The sequence below is a fragment of the Hemiscyllium ocellatum genome (genome assembly GCF_020745735.1).
Source record: "Hemiscyllium ocellatum isolate sHemOce1 chromosome 27 unlocalized genomic scaffold, sHemOce1.pat.X.cur. SUPER_27_unloc_1, whole genome shotgun sequence".
Lineage (NCBI taxonomy): Eukaryota > Metazoa > Chordata > Chondrichthyes > Orectolobiformes > Hemiscylliidae > Hemiscyllium > Hemiscyllium ocellatum.
Window position 1 is genome coordinate 5,297,011 of NW_026867476.1, and position 12,279 is coordinate 5,309,289.

Below are 12,279 nucleotides of genomic sequence, written 5' to 3' on the forward strand. Positions count from 1 at the left end.
CCCACAGGATTCCCTCCCAACAACTTGCCCACCACTGACGTCAGGCTCACTGGTCTATAGTTCCCTGGCTTGTCCTTACCACCCTTTTAAACAGTAGCACCACTTTAGTCAACCTCCAGTCTTCTGGCACCTCACCTGTGACTATCAAATATCTCAGCAAGAGGCCCAGTAATCATTTTTTTTAGCTTCTATGACTCTATAACTCTACACTGATCAGGTCCTGGGGATCTATCCACTTTTTACCCGTTTCAAGACGTCCAGCGCTACCTCCTCCTGTAATGTGGACATTTTGCAAGATATCACCATGTATTTCCCTACAGTCTATATCTTCCATATCCTTTTCCACAGTAAATACTGGTGCAAAATACTTATTTAGTATCTCCCCCATTTTCTGCAGCTCCACACAAAGGCTGCCTTGCTGATCTTTGATGAAGGGCTCTGGCCCGAAACGTCGAATTTCCTGTTCCTTGGATGCTGCCTGACCTGCTGTGCTTTAACCAGCAACACATTTTCAGCTCTGATCTTTGAGGAGCCCTATCCTCTCCCTAGTTACCCTTTTGTCCTTAATGTATTTGTAAAAACTCTTTGGATTCTCCTTAATTCTATTTGCCAAAGCTATCTCACGTCCCCTTTTTGCCCTCCTGATTTCCCTCTTAAGTATACTCCTACTTTCCTTATACTCTAAGAAATCACTCGATCTATCCTGTCTGTACCTGACATATGCTTCCTTCTTTTTCTTAACCAAACCCTCAATTTCTTCATTCATCCAGCATTCCCTACATCTACCAGCCTTTCCTTTCACCCTGACAGAAATATACTTTCTTTGGATTCTTGTTATCTCATTTCTGAAGGCTTCCCATTTTTCAGCCGTCCCTTTACCTGCGAACATCTGCCCCCAATCAACTTTCGAATGTTCTAGTCTAATACCGTCAAAATTGGCCTTTCTCCAATTTAGAACTTCAGCAATTAGATCTGGTCTATCCTTTTCCATCATTTTAAATCTAATAGAATTATGGTTGCTAGCCCCAAAGTGCTCCCCCACTGACACCTCAGTCACCTGCCCTGCCTTATTTCCCAAGAGTAGGTCGAGTTTTGCACCTTCTCCAGTAGGTACTTTCACGTACTGAATCAGAAAATTGTCTTGTACGCACTTAAGAAATTCCTCTCCATTTAAACCCTTAACAGTATGGCAGTCCCAGTCGATGTTTGGAAAGTTAAGATCCCCTACCATAATTACCCTATTATTCTTCGAGATAGCTGAGATCTCCTTACTTGTTTGTTTCTCAATCTCCCTCTGACTATTAGGGGTCTATAATAAATCCCAATAAGGTGATCATCCCTTTCTTATTTCTCAGTTCCACCCAAATAACTTCCCCAGCTGTATTTCTGGGAATATCCTCCCTCAGCACAGCTGTAATGCTATCCCTTATGAAAAATACCACTTCCCCCCTCCTCTTTTGCCTCCCTTTCTATCTTTCCTATAGCATTTGCTATCCTGGATCATTAATCTGCCAGTCCTGCCCATCCCTGAGCCATGTTTCTGTAATTGCTAAGATATCCCAGTCCCATGTTGCTCACCATGCCTTGATTTCATCTGCCTTCCCTGTTCGGCCTCTTGCATTGAAGTAAATGCAGTTTATCAGTCCCACCTTGTTCTCTGCTTTATTCCATCCTGCCCTGACTATTTGACTCACTCCCTTTCCCAACTGTACTAGTCTCAGATTAATCTCTTTCCTCACTATTTCCCTGCAGCCCATCCTCCATTTACTCATTCAGCAACTTTACTGGCTTTCTTTCTGCAAGTAGCCTTGACATTTCATTATCACGTCCTTAATTCAGCTCCATTTCCACCACCTTCACAGGCAGCTTGTTCTAAGTCATTGTCCCTTAAATGAAGTTTTCCTCCATACACACTTAAGGCTAGCTGGCTGCATGATGGTTTTCAGGCTTCTATGTCCTGGATAATGGGTGATCAGCAGACATCTGTCAAACTGCAGGAATTGCCACCTATATTATGTTAATTTAACTGTACTGACAGTGATCACTTATTTTGTGAATTTAGTTTTGCAGGAAGACGTGGAAAAAATTTGAAAGCAATTGATACATCAACTTCTGGTAGAGTTCCTTGATTCATTGGGACTTGAATATCAGCAGCCATTCAAATTGAGAAGAAATGTTTGCTTTTGGCTGCTTGAGAGATTTTGGACACTGGTGTGGCAGGAAGAATACTGAGACACCTGAGTGAGGGAGATCCAGTGCGCTGACTGTGGAAAGTGCTTCACACCATTTCCTCAGCTTGGGAGAATCAAAGTCTCAGGACTCAGTGGGGAGAGACTGTGTACCCGCTCTGCCTGTAATTTCCAACACAGAGCGACACAAGGGAAAGCTCTCCCCATGGGGAAACCGTGGAAATGTGGGGACTGTGGGAAAGGATTCCCTTCCCCCTCGGTGCTGGAAATCCACAGACGTATTCACACTGGAGAGAGGCCATTCATCTGCCACTGTTGCGGGAAAGGATTCACTCAGTTGTCTCAGCTGCAGACACACCAGCGCGTTCACACGGGGGAGAAGCCATTCACCTGCTCAGTGTGCGGGAAGGGGTTCGGGAATTCTTCCAACCTGCGGGCGCACCAGCGGGTCCACACGGGAGAGAAGCCGTTCATGTGCTCGATGTGCAGGAAGGGGTTCGCAGATTCATCTGCACTGCTGATCCACCAGCGGATCCACACCGGGGAGAGGCCATTCACTTGCTCCGAGTGCGGGAAGGCTTTCCATCGTACAGGCAACTTGCGGAAGCATGAGCGGGTCCACACGAGGGAGAGGCCCTTCAGGTGCTCTGAATGCGGTCAGGGGTTCAGTCAGGTGAGCGACCTGCAGAATCATGAGCAGGTCCACACGGGGGAGAGGCAACTCACCTGCCCAGAGTGCGGGAAGGCCTTCGGTCGTGAGGGCGACCTGCAGAGGCACCAGCGGGTCCACGCTGGAGAGAGGCCGTTCACTTGCCCCAAGTGCGGGAAGGCCTTCCGTTATGTCAGTAACTTGCAGACCCACCAGCGGGTCCACACAGGGGAGAGGCCGTTCACCTGCCCCAAGTGTGGGAAAGGGTTCCGTTACGTCAAGAACTTGCGGATCCACCAGCGAGTCCACACAGGGGAGAGGCCATTCACCTGCTCCGTGTGCGGGAAGGCCTTCAGTCATGGGGGCATCCTGCAGAGGCACCAGCTGGTCCACACGGGGGAGAGGCCATTCACCTGCCCAGAATGCGGGAAGGCCTTCAGTCTTGTGGATGACCTGCGGATCCACCAGCGGGTCCACACGGGGGAGAGGCCATTCACCTGCTCCGTGTGCGGGAAGGGGTTCAGTCATGTGGGCAATTTACGAAAGCACGAGTGGGTCCACAAAGGGGAGAGGCCGTTTACCTGTTCTGCATGTGGGAAGGGATTCATCAATTCTTCCAACATGCTGACCCACCAGCGGGTCCACACCGGGGAGAAGCCATTCACCTGCTCTCAGTGTGGGAAGGGCTTCACCCGTTCCTCCTGCCTGCAGAGGCACCAGCAAGTTCATGTGCCATTGCAGGGGGATTGAAGGGGCAAGTGCTATTATCGACAGGCCTATCAACCCAGCTCTGGGGACTCCCGGGTTTGCAGGGAAGATCTGAAGCTGTAACAAAGTTGGGGTAGCAATAAAGGTTACTTAAACTTACCGCCGGACTTGGACTCTCATTGAAATCTGTGAGCTCCAGCAGGTTTTTGTTTTCATGCTTCTCATTTCTTTTAACATCCAACAAGTTTCCAATGGCGTATATCAGAAGGAGCAGGGAATGAACAGTTAGTAGGGAATGACAGCAGCAGGAGATGTGGGCTGTACTCACTAGAAACAAAGTTTAAAAACCACACAACACTGGGTTATAGTCCAACAGGTTTATTTGGAAGGAGTCGTTTCTGGAGCAGGATTATCGGACAGAATTTGTAGCAAAAGATTACAGTGTCATGCAACTGAAATAGTATATTGAACAAATCTACATTGCTGTTACATCTTTCATCTTTTAGAATGGGTTGCTGGTTTAGGTTCATTAATAGTTTTAAGTCACATTCTCGAAGTAACTTAAGGTGACATTTCAGCTCACACAATGCATTGAAGTTGAGGTCAGAGACTATCTGTATGCCAATCTTGAGTCAGACTGGTTCTATTTCCAAAGTAGGAATTTATAAAATATTGCGTGCCTTGACCGACTGCAGACTGTGTGCTTTTGGAGCAAAATTTGAATGTATCTGCTAATGTAAGGTAGGAGACCGAGGGTAGTGGTGGAGAATAACTTTTCAGACTGGAGGCCTGGGACCAGTGGTGTGCCACAAGGATCGATGCTGGCTCCTCTACGTTTCTACCAGGAAGTGTTAGTTAGCAAGTTTGCAGATGACACCAAAATTGGAGGCGTAATAGACAGCAAATAAGTATAACAGAATCTGGATCGAGGGGCCAATGGGCTGAGGATAGGCAGATGGAGTTTAATTTGGATAAATGCAAGGTGCTGCTTTTTGGAAAAGCAGGACTTAGACACTTAATGGTAAGGTCCCAGGGAGTGTTGTTGAATAAAGAGACCTTTGAGTGCAGATTCATAATTCCTTGAAAGTGGAGTCGCAGGTAGATAGGATAGTGAAGGCGGCATTTGGCATGCTTTCCTTTTATGGTCAGAGCATTGGTTAGGACTGTTGGAATGCTGCATGCAGTTCTGGTCTTCCTATCGGAAGATTGTTGTGAAACTTGTAAATCTTTTCTGAACCTTCTCAAGAATGTTGTCAGAGTTGTAGGGGTTGAGCTATTGCAGATGGGGGGTGAGATGGAGAGAATGGGGAGAAAGGGGGAGAATGGGGAGAAACAGAGGAGGGAGAAGGAAGAATGGGGAGATAGGGAGGAGGAAAAAGGAAGAAAGGGAGGAAAAAGGAAGAATGTGGAGAAAGAGAGGAATGAGAAGGGAAAATGGGGAGAAAAGGGGTAGGGAGAATGGGGAGAAAGGGAGGGGGAAGGGAGAATGGGGTGAAAGGGAGGAAGAAGGAAGAATGGAGAGAAAGGGAGGAGGAAGAATGGGGAGGGGGGAGGGAGAAGGAAGAATGGGAAGAAAGGGGGGAAGGAAGAATGGGGAGAAAGAGGGGAGGGGGAAAGGGGGGAGGGGGAAAGGGGGGAGGGAGTATGGGGAGAAAGGGGGGGAGGGAGAATGGGGGGAAAGAGTGGAAGGAGAAGGGAGAATGGGAAGAAAGGGGGGAGGGAGAATGGAAAATGGGGAGAAAGGGGGGAGGGAAAATGGGAGAAAGGGGGGAGGAAGAATGGGGAGAATGGGAGGGAGAAGGGAGAATGGGGAGAAATGAAGGAAGAAGGAAGAATGGAGAGAAAGGGAGGGAGAAGGGAGAATGGGGTGAAAGGGAGGAGGAAGAATGTGGAGAAAGCGGGGAGGGAGAAGGCAAAATGGGGAGAAAGGGGGTTGGGAGAATGGGGAGAAAGGGATGAGGAAGGGAGAATGGGGAGGAAGAGGGGAGGAAGAAGGAAGAATGGAGAGAAAGGGAGGAGGAAGAATGTGGAGAAAGGAGGGGAGAAGGGAGAATGGGGAGAAAGGGAGGGAGAAGGAAGAATGGGGGAAAGGGGGGGAGGGAGAATGGGGAGAAAGGGAGGAGAAAAAATGGGGAGAAAAGGAGAAGGAAGAATGGGGAGAAAGAATGGGGGAGGAAGAAGGAAGAATGGGGAGAAAGGGAGGAAGAATGGGGAGAAAGGGAGGAAGAATGGGGAGAAATGGCGGAGTGAGAAGGGAGAAAGGGGGGAGGGAGAAGGGAGAATGGGGTGAACGAGGGGAGGAAGAAGGAAGAATGGGGAGAAAGGGGGGCGAGAGAAGGGAGAATGGGGAGAAAGGGAGGAAGGATGAATGGGGAGAAAGGGAAGGAGGAAGAATGGGGAGCAAAGGAAGAATGGAGAGAATGGTGGGGAGGAAGCAGGAAGAATGGGGAGTAAGAATGGGGGAGTAGGAAGAAGGAAGAATGTGGAGAAAGAGTGGGGAAAAAGGAAGAGGGGGAGAAATGGAGTAGGAAGAATGTGGAGGAAGGGAGGAGGAAGGGAGAATGGGGTGAAAGGTCAGACAATCTACATACTGAGTTTGAAAAGCTTCCTGGACACACTGCACAAACACCGCCCCGTCCAATCTACTTGATCTAAAGAGCTTCCAATCAATATTTGGGAAGTTGAAATCTTCCCTGTGGCTTCTGCACCTTCCCAAAATCTGTTTCCCAATCTGTTTCTCCACATCTCTGCTGCTGTTGGGGGGGCCTGTAGTAAACACCCAACAAGGTGACTGCTCCTTTCCTATTTCTGACTTCAGCCCATACTACCTCCAAAGGCAGATCCCCCTCGAACTGACTTTCTGCAGCCATTATACCATTTCTAATTAGCAATGCCACACCCTCCCTAATCTTACTGAAACATCTGTAATCAGGAACCTCCAACAACCATTCCTGTCCCTCCTCTATCCACGTTTCTGTGATGGCCACAACATGAGGGGTGACCTTATAGATATTTAAAAAATTATGAGGGGCATGGATAGGATAAATAGACAAAATCTTTTCCCTGGGGTCGGGGAGTCCAGAACTAGAGGGCATAGGTTTAGGGTGAGAGGGGAAAGATATAAAAGAGACCAAAGGGGCAACTTTTTCACGCAGAGGGTGGTACGTGTACGGAATGAGCTGCCAGAGGATGTGGTGGAGGCTGGTACAATTGCAACGTTTGAGAGCATTTGGATGGGTATATGAATAGAAAGAGTTTGGAGGGATATGGGGCCGGGTGCTGGCAGGTGGGACTAGATTGGATTGGGATATTTGGTCCGCATGGATGGGTTGGACCGAAGGGTCTGTTTCCATGCTGTACATCTCTATGACTCTAACTTGCTAAAACCATTCCTGTCCCTACTCTACCGATGTCTCTAAAATGGCCATAACATTGAAATCCCAGGTACCAACCTATGCTGCAAGTTCACCCACCTAATTCCAGATGCTCCTGATATTGACATAGACACATTTCAAACTAATTTCTTGCCTGCCGCTGCCTTATCACAATCTTGAAATCTTAGTTCTGACTTCACTGCTCTCATCCTCCCGCACACTCAAACTACAGTTTCGGTTCCCACCCCCCTGCTGAATTAGTTTAAACGCAGCCAAAGAGCATTAGCAAATATTCCCCCCTTATCCCAGGATATCGGTGCCCCTCAGGTTCAGGTGAAGACCATCCTGTTTGTCGAGGTCCCACCTACTCCAGAAAGAGCCCCAATTCTCCAGGAATCCAAAACTCTCCCTCCTGCACCATCCCTGTAGCCATGTGTTCAACTCTTCTCTCCGTATTCCTCACTTCGCTGGCATGTGGCCTGGGCAACAAACCAGAGATAAAAACTGTTTGTTTGAGCGCTCAGCTTCAAGCCTAGCTCCCTGAATTTCTGCTTTAAATCCCCATCTCTCTCCTTACCTATGAGGTCGATGTCTATGTGGACCACAACTTGTGCTGCTCCCCCTCAAGGATCCTGAAAACATGATCAGAGACATCACAAACCCTGGCACCTGGGAGGCATCAGACCAACCATGTGTCTCTCCTGTTCCGACAGAACCTCCTATCTGTCCACCTAACCGTGAAGTCCCCAGTGACTAATGCTCTACTCCTCTTCCCTTCTGAGCAACAGGAACACTCTGTGCCAGAGAGCTGTGTCCCATAACTTACTAGGGTAAGCAATCTCCCCCAACAGTATACTTTGTTGTTCAGGGGAACGGCCACAGGTGATACCTGCACTGCCTGCTGGTTCCCTTTCTGTCCCCTAACAGTAATCCATCTGCCCTTTCTTTTACCTGAGGTGTGACGACCTCCCTGTAACTCCTCTCAATAACCCCCTCTGCCTTCTGAATGATCTCAAGTTCAACCAGCTCCAGTTCCACTTCCCCAGTTTTTGAGGAGCTGGAGTTGGGTGCACGTCCCCCAGATGCTGTCAACAGGGACACTACTGGTGACCCTTACATCCCACATTCTGCAGGAGGAACATTCAACTGCCCCACCTCCATTCCCACTGTTCTAAATCACCAACAAGACAACTGAAATACTAACGAAAAGGATACCAGTCACCTTACCAATTGGCACACAGAACCTTTGTTTTTGATTGGAAGAGGACAATGGGTGGGAGACACTACCCGAGTAGTGTCACTTACACTTCAGCAGGGAGATGGGAACTGAAATTGGAGTTTGAGTGTACGGGAGAATGAGAATAGTGAAGTCAGAACTAAGATTTCAAGATTGTGATAAGGCAGCAGCAGGCAAGCCTCACTTACCCAGCAGTCCCGTGTCTGCTCCTGCTCAGTGTGCACACCACCTATACACGAGGCAAACCATTTTATCTTTTAAAATTTAACTTGTCGTCAGGCCTCTGGTACTTGCGGTCACTCCTCCCACTCCAACTATCACCAAAAGCAAAAAAACTGAAGAATGCTAAACTCCCGAAGTAAGCTTTTATATCTTTTTAAAATTTACCTTCCTGTCATGGAGACCAAGTCATTGAGGGCATTTGAGACAGAGATATGTTCTTGTTTAGTAAGGGGATCAAGGGTTACGAGGAGAAGGCAGCAGAATGGGATGGAGAAACTTATCAGCCACGATTGACTGGTGGAGCAGACTCGATGGGCCAAATGGTCTCATTCTGCTCCTGTGTATTATGGTCTTAAAACTGGCAGATTACTGAAGTGGTTTTCACAAACAATTTCAGAGTCCTGAAGAAGAGTCATAGAGTCACAAATATACAACACAGAAACACACCCTTCAGTCCAACTCAACCATGACAAATAGTTATCCTGACCTAATCTAGTCCCATTTGCCTGGACTTGGCCCATAGCCCTCTAAACCCTTCTGATTCATGTACCCATCCAGATGCCTTTTAAATGCTGTACTTTTCCCAGCCTCCACCACATCCTCTGGCAGCTCATTCCATACACGCACCACCCTCTGCGTGAAAAGGTTGCCCCTGAGGTACCTTTTAAATCTTCTCCCTCATCCTAAACTTACTCCCTCTATTTCTGGACTCCCCACCCAGGGAAAAGACTTTGTCTATTTATCCTATTCATGTCCCTCATGATTTTGTAAACCTCCATAAGGTCACCCTCCGCCTCTGATGCTCCCAGGGAAACAGCCCCAGCCTGTTCAGCCTCTCTCTTTTGCACAAATCCTCCGATGCTGGCAACATCCTTGGAAATCTTCTCTGAACCCTTTCAAGTTTCACAACATCTTTCCAATAGGAAGGAGACCAGGATTGCATGCAATATTCCAAAAGCGGCCTAACCAATGTCCTGTACAGCCGCAACATGACCTCCCAACTCCTGTACTCAATACTCTGACCAATAAAGGAAAGCATACCAAATACCTTCCTCACTATCCTTTCGACCTGCGACTCCACTTTCAACTAACTATTGACCTGCACTCCTATGTCTCTGTTCAGCAACTCTCCCTAGGACCTTACCATGAAGTGTACAAGTCCTGCTAAGATTTGCTTTCCCAAAATGCAGCACCTCACATTTATCTGAATTAAACTCCAACTGCCACTTCTCAGCCCATTGATCCACCTGGTTACCTGTTGTAATCTGAGGTAACCTTCTTCACTGTCCACTGCACCTCCAATTTTGGTGTCATCTGCAAATATACTAACTGTACCTTTTATGCTCAGATTGAAATCATTTATATATGACAATAAAGTAGTGGACCCAGCACCAATCCTTGTGGCACTCCACCGTTCACAGGCCTCCAGACTGAAAAACAACCCTCCACCACCACCCTCTGTCTTCTACCTTTGAGCCAGTTCTGTTTCCAAACGGCTAGTTCTCCCTGTATTTCATGAGATCTAACCTTGCTAACTAGTGTCCCATGGAGAACCTTGTCGAACACCTTGCTGAAGTCCAAATAGATCACGTCCACTGCTCTGCTCTCAATGCTCTTTGTTACTTTTTCCAAGAAACTCAGTGTTGTGCTGGAAAAGTACTGCAGGTCAGGCGCATCCGAGGAGCAGGAGAATCAATGTTTCAGGTTTCAGCCCTTCATCAGGAATAAGAATGAAGTTCATAAGCCTGAAACGTTGATTCTCCTGCTCCTCGGATGCAGCTTGACCTGCTGTGCTTTTCCAGTACCACCCTAACCAAGACTCTGACCTCCAGCATCTGCAGTCCTCACTTTGTCCTTTCAAAACCCGCAATCAAATTAATGAGACTTAACATGATTTCCCATGCACAAAGCCATGCTGACTATCTCTAATCAATCCTTGCCTGTCCAAATACATGTAAATCCTGTCCCTCGGGATACCCTCCACCTGCCCACCGATGTCAGGCTCACCGATCTATAGTTGCCTGGCAATTCCTTACACCTTTCTTCAGTCGTGGTAGCACGTTAACCAACATCCAAACTTCCAGCATCCCTTCTGTGACTATCAATGATACAAATATCTCAGCAAGGGGCCCAGCAATCACTTCCCTAGCTTCCCACAGAGTGCTAGGGTACATCTGATCAGGTCCTGGGGATTTATCCACCTTTACCCGTTTCAAGACATCCAGCACCTGCTCCTCTATAATAAGAAAATTTTTCAAGATGTCACCATCTATTTCCCCACGCTCTACAGTATATTTTCCATGCCCTTCTCCACAGTAAACACTGATGCAAAATACTCGCTCAGTATCTCCTCCATCTCCTGCAGCTCCAAATAAAGGCCACCTTGCAGAATTTCGAGAGGTCCTATTCTCTCCATAGTTATCCTAAATGTATTTATAAAAGCCCTTTGGATTCTCCATAACTCTATTTGCCAAAGCTATCTCATGTCCGCTTTTCACATTCCTGATTTCCCTCTTAAGTATGCTCCTATTGCCTTTATAGTATAGGGATTCACTCAATTTCTTTCATCTATACTTGTTATATACTTCCACCTTTTTGTTAACCAAAACCTCAACTTCTCTAGTCATCCATCACTCCCTACACCTACCAGCCTTTCCTTCCACCCGAACAGGAATATACTGTCTCTGAACTCTCATTACCTAAATTTTGAAGGCTTCCATTTTCCAGCCATCCCTTTACCTGCGAACATCTCTTCCCAAGCAGCTTTCATAAAATTCTTGCCTAATACCATCAAAGTTGCCTCGCTCCAATTCAAAACCTCGGCCTTTAGATCTGGTCTATCCTTTTCCATCACTATTTTAAAATTAATAGAATTATGGTCACTGACCCCCAAGTGCTCCCCCACTGACACCTCAGTCACCTGCCCTGCCTTATTTCCCAAGAATAGGTCACGTTTTGCACCTTCTCTAGTAGGTACATTCACATATTGAATCAGAAATTGTTCTTGTATACACTTAATCTTTTATCTTCTGCACATTCTGGGTTCCTCCTTTTGTGGCCTGACCCCTCCTAGCCTGTTCTCTTTGCTTTCCATTGTGCAGCAAATGTGTTCTGTAATTCAGCATTACATTTGGTATAGATGTTTGGGGACAAGTGTTAAGGCTATAGACTTTTTCAATAGTGTTCAGGGATGTGTAGGGTAAGTGCATTAATCAGGGGTAAATGTAGGGGAATGGGTCTGGGTAGCTTACTCTTTGGAGGGTTGGTGTGGACTTGTTGGTCCAAAGGGCCTGTTTCCACACAGCAGGGATTCTAATTCTAATTAACAAAGTCCTCTCTATCTAAACCCTTAACACAATGCAGCCCCAGTCAACATTTGGAAAATTAAAATCCCCTGATACAATCACTATTATTCTCTGATGACTGAGATTCCCTGACAAATTTGTTTCTCAATTTCCCAATGACAAAGGTGGGGGTGGGGGGGGGGGGGTCTATAATACAATCCAATAAGGTGATCATCCCTTTCTTCAGTTCCACCCAAATAGCTTCCCCATATGTATTCCCAGCAATACTCTCCTTAAGTACAGCAGTAACACTACCCCTTATCAAAAACGCCACTACCCCTCCTCTCTTTCCCCCACCCCCTCCTCCCCCACTTCTATCCTTCCTATAGCATTTGTATCCTGGAACATTAAGCTGCCATTCCTGTCCATCCCTGAGATTCCGTAAGTACTGCATTTGCCATGAGCTTGCCAACTAAGACACAGGCCAGGACCAAATTTTCCAGTCTGTCCCCTCCCTGGATTCACTCCCTTTCCCTTCAGTTTGTGCAAGTCAACAATCGAATTCCGGCATGAAAATGAAGTGGAAAAGGGAGTGAGAAAAGAGAGTGCTGTACTC

At 47.1% G+C, this 12,279-nt stretch overlaps 1 protein-coding gene across 1 annotated transcript in view; it reads left to right on the plus strand.

The window, feature by feature from the left end:
• Positions 1–12,279, plus strand: part of LOC132807104 (zinc finger protein 850-like) — a 45,329-nt gene that overhangs the window by 25,729 nt on the left and 7,321 nt on the right. The window contains exon 2 of the mRNA XM_060821404.1: positions 2,071–3,551. Coding sequence (XP_060677387.1) covers positions 2,395–3,551 — 1,157 coding nt within the window. The 5' untranslated portion in view covers positions 2,071–2,394. The remainder of the gene's footprint in view (positions 1–2,070; positions 3,552–12,279) is intronic.